The following is a 12,275-nucleotide window of genomic DNA, read 5'->3' as shown; positions in this document are numbered from 1 at the left end:
GGGATCCAAGTCCCCTGACTCGGCCTTCCCTGATCCTGATCTGACAGCCACCACCACTCTTGTGTATGCGTCTAATTGGACCAAAGGGCTGGAGAACCTGTCCTCTGAGGGAAGGCTGAAGGAGACAGGTCTTTTTCTGCTGGATGAACAGAAGGCTCGGGCACACCTCATCAACATATTCTAGTACTTCAATAATTTCTACAAAGAAGATGCAAGCTCTCTCATTCAAAGGAGCCACATGGCGAGGACAAGGGCCAGTTAGTCCAAGTGTCACTGGGAGAGGTTTCAGTTTCACATAAGAAATACCTTTTTTACAGTAAGACCAATCCTTCACTGGAATGACCTCCCAGGGATGTGGCAGAGTTCCCATCTGCTGCAAGTTTCCAAGTTGTGATTGGACAGGGTGGTAGATAATCTCATCTTGTCTCTCTTTCCCATGAAAGATTGGAGCAGGTGATCTTTCAAGGTGTCGTGGTTTCATCACCGGGAGACAACCAAAAACTGTGGCAGATACATTTTCCTTAACCCTCTTCCCCCTCCCCGCTTCCGCTCCCCCCGGCTCCTCCTCCTTTTTCAGTAAGGACAGACGATTTTGAGAGGAAAGGAAAAGAAGGACAGAGAGAAGAAAGCTGGAAAATTTGAAAACGTTTTACTAATGCTACTAAATAAACATAGAGAAAAAATAAAGCAGAACAAATATTAGAGAACCAGTCTTGCAATTCCCAGCAGCTACTCCAGCAGGATCCTGCAGCCAACCGGAACTAGATTCAGTCTGTCACGAGGACTCAACTTGCAGGGACAGCCACGAGGCCTCAGCTTGCAGGGATGGCAGAACAAGAAGCAGAGACGAAGCAAAGCAGCAGAAGACCCAGCAGAAGAGAGGGAGCGTCCTTCGGGTCCACCTTTTATATCCAGGAAGTCGTGAATGGGATGGAATACTCCAATTGGCCAATCCATGGTCACCTGACTAAGACCACCTCCTCTCGTTGCTCCCCTCAATGACCCAGGACACAAGGTCACTTCCAGTATGGAATATCCTATGATTCCCTGTCCCTCCCAGTGATACCCTTCAATAGTGATGTCACAATATGCCATCCACTCTACTGCACCAGTCATCAGAAAGAAAATCCTCATTCCCAAAGAGTTTATAGCAATTGAGATTCACTTTTTTTTGCAGAGAAAATAGGATGCTGCATGGCTATTGTCCTCTTCATTAACAAGATTTCTTCACTGAAAGAGATGTACTCTGCAGGCAGGGAATAGCAAAGAGGGACATGAACCTTTGAACTTCTTCTCTAGAAGGACAGCCACGATCAAGAGAAATGAGAACCCCCAAAGATGAGTCAGCAGGTCTATAAGAGACTTCCATCTAGAGTGGCAGATACATGTACCCAGAAGAGTGTCTTGATTGCCTAGGTGTTCTTGGTGACGGCTCTCTTGTGCGTGGAGACGCTCCGTGCTGGGGTCCATTGCCTGGGCCCAGGGCAGAGCGGGTCCATGGCACCATGTGGGGGGCTTGCCTTCCTGGGCTTAGGAGCAGTACTTTTCCTCCCAGTGTAGCCGCCAAGACTGGTGCTGTTTACTGCAGAGCCTGGTGTGGGGAGAGGTGTCCTACCATGAGGGCCCAGCCCTGCACTTTGATGTGCCCATGTGGTTCCCAGGGGTGTGCAGGGTCTCTTGCAGGACAGCTCTCCAGTGACCAGGGACTGCACTGCTGGGAAGACCCTAGTGTGCAAGCCATCTGCCCAGTCACCCTCTGTGTAGAAAGGGTAGGATGATGGCCAGAAAATGCATCTTCGAACACTCAGTGCTGTCCTGGGACTGCGGTGGCCCTTAGGATCGTTGCGTTCACAGCAAGTGGGGACTCCATTATGTAGCCTGAGTGTGGCTGATACCACTCCTAACCTGGGAATTATCTCAGCCAAGTGTAAGGTGCAGCACATGGGAAAACATAATCCCAGCAGAGGCTGGGATCCAGCTGGCTGGGGAGCAGTTCTGTGGAAAGGGACCTGGGGGTCCCGGTGGACAAGCAGCTCAACAGGAGAGAACAACGTCCTGCTGCAACAAAGAAGGCCAACAGGATGCCCAGTTACATTAGCAAGGGCACCACCAGTGGAGACAAAGAAGTCATTATCACGCCCTACTCAGAGCTTGTCTGGCCAAACCTCAAATACTGTGCTTGATTTTGGTCGCTGCTATACAAAAGAGATGGGGATAGACTGGAAATATTCCAGAGAAGGGTCACAAAGATGATCAACGGGATAAGAATCTGCAGCATAAGAAAAGGCTGAGACAACTGGGGCTGTTCAGCTTTGAGAAGCTTAGTGGAGACCTCAGCACCATGCTCCAGTATTTCCAGGGAGCCTAGACAGAAAATCGAGACTCCCTTTTTGCAAGCAGTCACGTGGAAAAGACGAGGGGCAATAGGTACAAGCTACTCCTGGGAGGTATGTGATTGAACACGAGAGCAAAATTATTCATGATGAGAACGAGGACACGCTGGAACAATCTCCTCAGGGAAGTGGTGGATTCTGAAACATCGGACACATATAAGATTCCGTTCAACAGGGTGCTGGAGCATCTTGGCTAGCCTGTGGTTTTGAAAAGAAAGGTTGGTCCAGGTCATCCTTGTGGTCCCTTTTATCCTGGTATTCTATGATGACGGTGCAGACGCATGTCTGGAGAGCAACTGGGCCCTGCCAGATGCTGAAGGATTGTATGAGGTTCCTCTATCTCATGTGTCTGTGCCCATGTGTGTTGGCCATGCACACTAGATCAGGTAATGGAGGGGAAGGAATGAGAGAGATGAGGGTGTGGATTGTGCCCAGGAATTGCAGCTTCCCAGCCCCACTCCTGCCACACTTTGGAACCCTTTACTCACTGAAGGCCACTGCCTGTAGCGTAGCCATGAGTGTCTTCTTCAGCTCCAAAGGAAAGGCCATGAAACAATCCACAGCAGGGAATCCCACCCTCCCCTTCCTCCGTGTTTTCCCTGAGCAGACTGGAAGAGTTGCCTCAGAACAAAGGTGGACTCGGAGGTCCAGACTTGGATGCAGCACAAGTTTAATGAGACTCAAGAAGAAAAGGAGGTGGCTCAGAGGGAGCACCACAGACAGCCATAACATTGCAGTGAAACTCCTGCAGAGTGTCAGTCTGCCTGCCCTGCAGTGGGAGGGAGAACAACAAGGCCCTGCCACACTGCCCTTGGGAGACAGAATAAGCAAAAGCAAGAGAGAGAGACATGAGTCGCAGAAGGAAACAAGAGTTCAAAGCTCCGAATACAACACTGCAAAGCTCTATCTCCTTTCAAGGACCATGTTGCAAGGTCTTGGGAGATTCTTGCCCAGGGACGTTGCCAGCATCTTTAGCAGGGTCGACATCTGCTGCCACCGTAGCGGCTGGTAATGCAGGAGAGGTCAAAGCCCCCGGAGTTGATGGGCACTCCCTCCGAGCTGAGGATGCTGCCAACAGCAGCGGAGGTGGAGGAGCCCACAACGGTGTTCTGTGGGAAAGAGCTGAGGATGGGGCCGGGCAGGGTCACCACCACTGCGGAGGGCTGGATGGCGATGGTGGAGCTCTGGCACTGCCTGACACAGGGCTCATTGCAGCTGTTGGCCAGTGGGGTCGGGCCACAGGGCTGGCAGGGCAGACACGGGTTGCAGCAGGACATGTCTCTGAGACACAGGTTCACCTGGGAGAGAGGACAGGACGAAGCAAAGCATGAGGAGCACATGTGAAGCAGCACTGCACTCAACCACAGGAGAGCCAAGGCACCTCTTGGCCCAGCATACGCTGCCAACCTCAAATCCCAGGAGCCACCTCCACTAAGTCTGAAACTGTCTCTGCAGAAGATCTTCTCTCTCCTTCCCTCTCCCATGAGATGCAGCTCCCACCCCAGGGCCAGGACAGACCCTTTCAGCTGAGACACACATTGAGGAAAGACACCTGATTCTGAAGCAGGAGGAGAAGAGGCTTCATACTTACCTGATTCCCAAGGAGAAGGAGGCGAGAGAAGTGGATGAGAGAGCAGAGAGTTGGGCTGCCTTTTATAGGAGTCCTGCACTGCCTCAGGCCCAGGCAGCTTTTGTGGAAGTAATAATTTTCTGACAAGCTCATGATGAATGTAAAACACACCAGCCAATGGTATGGGCTGTGTCCTGATTTCGTGCATTGACGCCTTTTCATTTCCTGTCTCATGCCACGTGCTTTCCTATATGAAGGCTTCTTCTGTAAGTGCCGGGATGAAGGGCCTGAGGGTTTCCAGGGTAGACAGAGGTCAGCGTGGGCAGAGGACTCAGGCCAAGTGCTGGTGGCATCCTGTGCAGGTAGGTGATGTGCATCTGGGTCATTCCTGTGGGCTCCTTTGTGGCAAAGTTTTCTGGAAATGGGCAACGCTGTAATGTTTCCCATCCAGTGACCAAGAAATGACATTTGGGACAACATGCCGTATCCTTTTCTCTTGCTCCCTCCACCTCTCTGATGGTTGCTCCTTGTTGCACACAGGTGGGCCTCTGCTGGGAGTGTCTGATACTATTACAACACTAACAGTGCCCTCAGGACGATTTCGCTGGGCTCCTTTGCCTCATGCCCTCTCCTTGCACTCTCTGCAGGTCCTCAGGAAACACCAGGAGCTTGTTTGGGGCCTGGTTTTCTCTTTGGAACTTGAATCCTTTTCTACCACAGTGGTCCCCAGCATCTCCTCAACAAAATCCCTACTTGCTGATGATTTCCTGGCTTTCTGTGAGCGTACAGATTTTCAGACAGTTCCCTGCAGGCCTGCATGAGCACACTTGTGTCCATCTGTAGCTCTGCGACCCTCATCATCAGGACATGTGCACATCGTAGTGGGCGACTCTTCCCTGGTGTGTCCAAGAGCACTGTAGAGCAGCAGGTTGCCCTTGCCAGAAGGAGCCCGTCTACAGCTGAATGGTGATGCCTTTGTCCTGGCAGAGAGGTGCTCAGAGAACTGAAATGCAGTCTCTGCCTCCTGCACCCTCCCTTTCTTCCTTTACAAGCGGGAAGAAAGTCCAAGAAACCCTGCCTACCTGTGCAGGCCATTGTCCCTGCAGTAATAACCTGCTGATGCAGTGTTGCTGGTGACTGGGATGGGACACAGGCTCCTCATGCCTTGCCAATGCCAGATGTATTTCTGCAGCTTGTCAGCCTGGTGCTGAGTGAGGCAGTGGCTGACAGCTCTCATCAAGTGGGTATTAGGCTGGGGTCAAGGTGTAGCCCTGCTCTGAGATGGAGGACAAAATCTCTGGGTGCATTAGGGAGAGTCAAACGGTTTTCAGTCAAAATCCTCTGCTTTTCAAGCACCAGGGCATTCCCCTCCTCCATACAAAGAGCTGAGTCTGAGGGCCCATCAGCTGTGTCTGGGAATGCAGGTACGTGTGGATTAGGGAAAGCCACAAACACTGATGATTTTCATGAGTACGTCAGTCAAAGTCCACCCTTCATCAGAAAGGAACTTTTGTGTATTGACCACAACCTGCTATGCTGCATCCCACTGTATTGTTTAAGAGTGGATCAAAAAGAGAAGCCTGCAGTGAAGGAGGGAAGTTTAATCTGTTAGAAAGAGTTAAGGAATGTGGGGAAATTCTTAAGGCTATTTTGGCTGTTTTCACCATCCTTCTTTGTGTCTTATTGTTAATAAGTTAAATCAATCTTCTACAAATCAGGTCTATTTTGCCGCTAATGATAATTGATGAGTAATCCCCCTGTCTTTACTGGGACTCATGACCGTTTCCATCTTATGTTCTCGTCCTGTCCCATAGAGGAAGGAGAGAGTATCCTGCCGGGTGAGTGCCTGGAAGCCAGCCAAGGTCCTCTTGCATTTGCAACAGCTATGGTAGTTAGAAGTGCCACGAGTGCTTGTAATTTCCGTGCTTTATTTCTGCTTTCTATCTGTGCAGTCACTTTCTCCTGCTCTTGCTCCTCTGTGGGGGTGGTGGGCCACGATGTCAATTGACATTTGTGCTCGTGTACCCGGCACATGCGATGCCTTTGCTTCGACGCATGCCATGCCCCCTTCTTCTGGAGATGCTGGGAAGCTGAAGATGAGCCAAAGTGATTTCTCCTACAATCTTCTCCTTACATCCACGTAGCCATCTTCTCTGTCTGAGTCTCCTGCCCAAGACCACCTCCATCCAGACCAAGAAGAATGGCCTTGAGTTATTGTGGAGCTGCTGACCTCCCAGGGTCTCCTGCAGCAATGGCGTCCTCCCATGAAGACAGCTCAAGTTGGGATCACCATCCTTAGGGCATGCTCAGAGGCCAAGGCACCTGATGGGATGGGAGGTGGGTGCTGTGCAGCGGGGAACAAGGGTTTCTCTGCCTGAGCCCAGGGATACTCCTGCCTGGCCTGTAGCCACAAAGCCACCTCAGCCCAGCCTCAGCCTCTCTCCATGACAAACCATCTCTCCTCTGCCCTCTCCCACAACCACTATCTCAGAGCACTAACATGAGACCAAGGATCTGATATCAACTGAGATCTCCTTGAAGGCTGGACCCCTTCCTATAGGAGGAGGGGAAGGAGAAGAGGGAGTTCCCATTCACCTGGTTCCTAATGTGAAGGAGGTGACTGAACTGTTTGAGACAGTGACCAGCTGAACTGGTTTTTCTTCTGTCTTCACACCGCCTCGGGCCCAAAGGCACACACTGCATAAGCCACAATTTTCCTGCGTGCTCCTAATGAGTGGTAACATTGCAGGTAATGACATGGCACGTGCTATTGTTTCCCTTTATGCTGCGTTTGGTTTCCCGCTTTATGACAGGGCCCCACAGTGCCCCGAGTGCTGTGTCAAGGGTGCTTGGCTAAGAAGTGAGAGTAGCTCTGGAGAGACATTTTGGACAGGGCTGCAGCAGTGTCTCCTTAAAGGGTGGGCACACGCGCTTTGCTGCACTTCAGCATGGGCCTGGGGAGGAAATGGACAGAAGAGAATTGCAGTGGTGGGGGACAATTCAATTCAGGGGCCCAGTGTGCTGACCCTGAGAGAAACCTGAATTTCCTTGTGTGGCCGGAGCACCTTGAGCTATGCATTTCACAGAATCATGGAAGTCACCTCTGCAGACGACCTCTCTCAATGCCTCTGCAAGAGTAGGGTCAGCTAGAGCATGCTGTCTAAGAGCTGTATCTAGACAGGATTGGAGTATCTCTGCAGATAAGTCTCCACAACCTCTCTTGAACAACCCGCTCCAGTGTTTGACCACCTCCACAGTGAAAAAGCTTTTCTTTGGTGCTGCGGATGCACAGGTGGGATGGGACACCGCAGTAAGGGTTCTTCAAGGCAGGCAGAGCCGCCGTGCCCCCTTTCCACCACTGGTCACTCACTGCAGATTTCCCAACTCATTGAGTGGCCCAGTGGACCCCAGATCCCACAAGGGGAGAGGTCTTTCCCCACGGTTTCCTGATGGGAGCCAGGTGTGAAGCAGCACACAGTCAAGACCCTCAGCCCAGCCAGTCCAGAGGTGCCCTCCTTTGTCTGCGGCTGAGAGGTGTCCTATGCAGGGAATGGGCCATCTCCCAGAGCACTTTGAGGATCCCGAGGAGGATGTCTCTGCCATCATTTCTGGAAGAGGAAAGGCACTGTGGTGTGAGCCAGAATGCTTGCATTTAAGGAAAAGCATCCAGTTCTGGGCCCCCGGTTTAACAAGGATAAGGAATTATTGGATGGAGTCCAGTGGCGGCCTACGAAGATGATCTGAGCCCAGAGCATCTTTCTTATGAGGAGAGACTGAGAGAGCTGTGTCGGTTCAGCCTGGAGAAGAGAAGGTTGAGGGACGATCTTATCAATGTTTACGAGTACCTTAAGGGTGGATGTCAAGATGATGGTACTAGAATCCTTTCAGTGGTGCCCAATGATAGGATGATAGGCAACGGGTACAGACTGGAAGCACAGGAGCTTTCATCTGAAGATGAGGAAAAACTTATTTTCTTCTACAGTGACAGAGCACGGGAACAGGCTGCCCAGAGAGGTTGTGGAGTCTCCTTCTCTGGAGAAATTCAGCACCCACCTGGACACGTTCCTGTGCAATCTGCTATAGGTGTACTTGCTTTAGAAGGTGGGTTGGACAAGATGACCTACAGAGGTCCCTTCAAACTCCGAGCATTCTGGGGTTCTGTGATACTGTGCAAAGCTCTTCAGAGGAGAACCAGTGGCTGCTTTCCCCCGTGTGGCAATGCTAGCTGATGCTTGAGTTCCATACTCTTTCTCCAGGCCATGGGGCCCAGAAGCTACACCTGCTGCATCTCAGGCATGGCCAAATGGTTTGTAAAAACTGTTTGCAGTCAGTGTCTCGTTAGAGGCTTGGAAAGAGACCTTATGGCACAGCTGGACCTATCTAGTGTTGCTGGCACTTGGCATCCTTGGCTCTGTACAGAGTTGGTGCTCTTTACTGGTGCTGTTGGCTACACGCCCCATGGTCACCATCTTCCTCCACCCGGCCTCCTCATGCTTGCATTCCTTTTCCCATAGCTCCTGGCTCTGGACAAGGGTCAGTCATGGAGCCAGGTGAATCCTGTACCCTCAAAGCTTTTGCAGGAGTCAGGAGCAAAGACTCCGGGAAACAGCTCAACCCTTTGAAGCTCCCTGCAGCCAAGATAAAATGAGTTGTTCAGGGTTGGGCATTCACCACATTGAGACCAGATTGCTGTGGCCCTGTCTGTGCCCTCTGAGATGAGGGGCTGAGACTGTGTCAATGTCTGGCACTGACACAGAGGGGTGTCAACACGGGACTTGGAATGGTCAGGCACAACTACGTACACACACACATGCACTAACACATATCCAACTTGCTCACGTGTGCACCAGGATATACACAGATGCACAGACACAAGCAAATGTGCACAAGGCCAGCGAAGTGCAACGGATTGTACAGGTAAATAGAAACACGGTCCCACCAGAGGCACACAGGTGTGTGCACAGCCAGGCAGACAAGCACATGGATGTGCATGCAGAGAATCACACAGGCTGGTACACAATCACGCTGACAGGCACATTGTTGCAGATGAGCACATAGCAATGGATGTGACGGAGGAGCTGCTGGGGACCTCCCCTCCAGAGCAGGGACGGGGCACTCTAAGCAGGACAGAAGCACTGGCAGCATTGCTCGAGAAGTCTCTGGCACCCACAGACTGCCCAGAGAGAGGAGAAGGCCAAAGAGGTTGCAATTTCCTCCTGAGGGCAGCTTAGGGTGAAAGAGAGATGAAAACATGAAGTGCAGTCCACCCGCCCGGGAATACGACAGCCAATGACTGGTGGAGGGAGCCAGGAGAGAATGAGAGAGGGCAGTGCACACAGTCACAGGAGCCCTTGGGGACGAGCTAAGGATTGCAGGCCTGGGAGAGGCTGGGGCCCCTGCTGTCAGTAAGATGGTACGAAATAACCCACCAGAGTTCCCCAGCCTGCCTCCACTGGACCCCTCTGGCTATTAGTCCCTGTCTTGTGAACACAGCGATGCATCCTTGCCCCTGAAATCCTGGGATTTCTCATCCAGCCTTCTAAAGAAGCGTCCGTGAGGGAATGGGCGTGAACTAAAAAGAAATACATGCTGACATGTGTTCAACCTGGAAATCCTCAGGCCTCTAATCCCGGCACTTACAAAAGAAGCCTTCATATAGGAAAATATGTGGCAGATACCAGGAAATAGAAAGGCGGCAGTGCAGAAAACCAGGACACAGCTCATACCATTAGCTGGCATGTTTTGCATTCACCAAGAGCTTGTCAGAAAATTATTACTTCCACAAAGGCTGCCTGGGCCTGAGGCAGTGCAGGACTGCTATAAAAGACAGCCCAACTCTCAGCTTTCTCATCCACTTCTCTTGCCTCCTTCTCCTTGGGCATCAGGTGAGTGTGAAGCCTCTTCTCCTCCTGCTTCAGAATCAGGTGTCTTTCCTCAATGTGTGTCTCAGACGGAAGGGTCTGTCCTGGCCCTGGGATGGGAGCTGCATCTCATGGGAGCGGGAAGGGGAGAGAAGGTCTTCCACAGAGAGAATTTGGGACTTAGTGGAGGTGGCTTCTGGGATTTGAGGTTGCCAGTGCGTGCTGGGCCAAGAGGTGCTTTGGCTCAACTGTGTTTTGGTGCAGTGCTGTTTCTCAAGAGCAACACCTGATGCTCTATTTCCTCCTGCCCTCTCTCCCAGGTGAACCTCTGCCACAGAGACATGTCCTGCTGCAACCCGTGCCTGCCCTGCCGGCCCTGTGGCCCGACCCCACTGGCCAACAGCTGCAATGAGCCCTGTGTCAGGCAGTGCCAGAGCTCCAATGTCGTCATTGAGCCCTCCCCTGTGGTGGTGACCCTGCCCGGCCCCATCCTCAGCTCCTTCCCACAGAACACCGTTGTGGGCTCCTCCACCTCCGCTGCTGTTGGCAGCATCCTCAGCTCGGAGGGAGTGCCCATCAACTCCGGGGGCTTTGACCTCTCCTGCATTACCAGCCGCTACTGTGGCAGCAGATGTCGACCCTGCTAAAGCTGCTGGCAGCTCCTTTGGGCAAGAACCTCTCAAGACCTTTGAACATGGTCCTGAAAGGAGACAGAGATCCACAGCATTGCATTCCAAGCTTTGAACCATTGTTTCCTTCTTCCACTCGTGTCTCTCTCTCTTTCCTCTGCTGATTCTGTTCCCAAGGCAAGCCTAGCAGTGACCTGTTGGCCTCCCTCCCTGCAGGAGTTTCACCACATCCTTGTGGCTGCCTGTGGTGCTCCTTCTGAGCCACCTCCTTTTCTTCTTGAGACTCATTAAAGCTGTGCTGCACCCAAGCCTGGGCCTCCGAGTCCTCTTTTGCTCTTAGGCAACTCTTCCAGTCTGCTCAGGGGAAACATGTGGATGAAGGGGAGGGTGGGACTCCCTGCAGTGGATTTTGTCACTTTGCAACACAGTAAATCAATTTCATGTTTTCATAAATAAATTGACTGGAGTTGCTTGCGAGGGACAGTCAACTTAGTGGGTGTCTCACCCTTGCTTAGCTCCCTTGGGCAAACACATTGGCATTTCTTACCCAACATTCTCTGCTCTTCCCAGTAATGTAATCTCCAACCATGATCTACATTAGACCTAAGAGGCACTTTGGTCATTTAAAGTAAGCAATTAAGAACGAGGCAATTAAGAAACCAATGCACCCAGGAACTGTCACACATCCAATTACGTGCAATGCAAATCAGGCATTCCATGGCAATGGTGAGTTCCAGCAGAGCAGAAATGGTGGTCAAAACTCTGCCAGGTCCTTTCTGCTCTGGTCCACATCCACACCTGAACCCTGGTGTGGTCAGACCTTTATCTGGGGTAAGTGGGTTCTCTCAGTCAGAAACAAAGGTGGTTTGTCCTTCTGAAAGCAACTGAAATAGTAGATCTAACCCACCACAGCTTTGCTCCTTCCCTCTTGTCTGGACAGCTGATTCCTTCTGGTCGTGTACTGGGCCTTGGCAATGGAGAACAAGACACCTGTAATTGATCTCATTCCCCTGGGCTTTCCATCCATCCCAGGGTGGGCACACGGCCCCATGTGCCATTATCTTCTCCATGTATCTTCTAACCCTGGTGGAGAATGACCTCCACTCTTCTTCCTCCTCATGTTTCCTTGCTGGAGACCTGGTACACCGCCACCGTTGTGTTGAAAATGATGGAGATTTTCCTTGCCTTGAGGAAAATCATTTATGTTGCCTGCTTCCTGGCACAGTCCTTTTGACGTTTTCCTGTCTTCCTGGCTATCACTGAGTTCATGATCCTCCCACTCATGTCCTTCAATTGTAATGTCACCATATGCAAACTTCTTCGTTGCAACACTCCCATGGGAGAGAAAATCTCTTTCCTGCAAGCCCTGGTAGCACGGGCATTGGGATTGTGGCCATCTTCACGCAGTTGCCACTTGTGCTGACTGGCCGTTCTGCATCAAGAAAGCCACTGCTGGGATCCAAGTCCCCTGACTCGGCCTTCCCTGATCCTGATCTGACAGCCACCACCACTCTTGTGTATGTGTCTAATTGGACCAAAGGGCTGGAGAACCTGTCCTCTGAGGGAAGGCTGAAGGAGACAGGTCTTTTTCTGCTGGATGAACAGAAGGCTCGGGCACACCTCATCAACATATTCTAGTACTTCAATAATTTCTACAAAGAAGATGCAAGCTCTCTCATTCAAAGGAGCCACATGGCGAGGACAAGGGCCAGTGAGTCCAAGTGTCACTGGGAGAGGTTTCAGTTTCACATAAGAAATACCTTTTTTACAGTAAGACCAATCCTTCACTGGAATGACCTCCCAGGGATGTGGCAGAGTTCCC

The 12,275-nt window shown here is 51.5% G+C and overlaps 2 protein-coding genes across 3 annotated transcripts; one reads left to right on the top strand and one right to left on the bottom strand.

Annotated features, from left to right (window-relative positions):
• Window positions 1–3,364: 3,364 nt before the first annotated feature.
• On the bottom strand, window positions 3,365–4,116 carry LOC135998104 (feather keratin Cos1-2-like). Its single transcript, XM_065651213.1, has 2 exons — window positions 3,985–4,116; window positions 3,365–3,691 (listed from the first exon to the last, which is right to left on the bottom strand). Exons 1-2 carry the CDS (start codon window positions 4,114–4,116, stop codon window positions 3,365–3,367), a joined length of 459 nt encoding a protein of 152 aa, XP_065507285.1.
• Window positions 4,117–4,241: 125 nt separating this feature from the next.
• Window positions 4,242–10,471, top strand: LOC135997949 (feather keratin Cos1-1/Cos1-3/Cos2-1-like). 2 transcript variants are annotated; one of them, XM_065650918.1, is made up of 2 exons: window positions 4,242–4,325; window positions 10,145–10,471. In XM_065650918.1, exons 1-2 carry the CDS (start codon window positions 4,242–4,244, stop codon window positions 10,469–10,471), a joined length of 411 nt encoding a protein of 136 aa, XP_065506990.1. The 2 variants fall into 2 exon arrangements, with proteins under 2 accessions (XP_065506990.1, XP_065506991.1); XM_065650919.1 differs by lacking the exon at window positions 4,242–4,325 and adding an exon at window positions 9,776–9,848 and having other exon boundaries at window positions 10,164–10,471.
• Window positions 10,472–12,275: the final 1,804 nt, after the last annotated feature.

The sequence above is a fragment of the Caloenas nicobarica genome, chromosome 24, assembly GCF_036013445.1.
Source record: "Caloenas nicobarica isolate bCalNic1 chromosome 24, bCalNic1.hap1, whole genome shotgun sequence".
In the NCBI taxonomy this organism is placed as follows: Eukaryota; Metazoa; Chordata; class Aves; order Columbiformes; family Columbidae; genus Caloenas; species Caloenas nicobarica.
The sequence above is the reverse complement of the archived record's forward strand: the minus strand, read 5'-3'. Positions and strand labels throughout refer to the sequence as shown.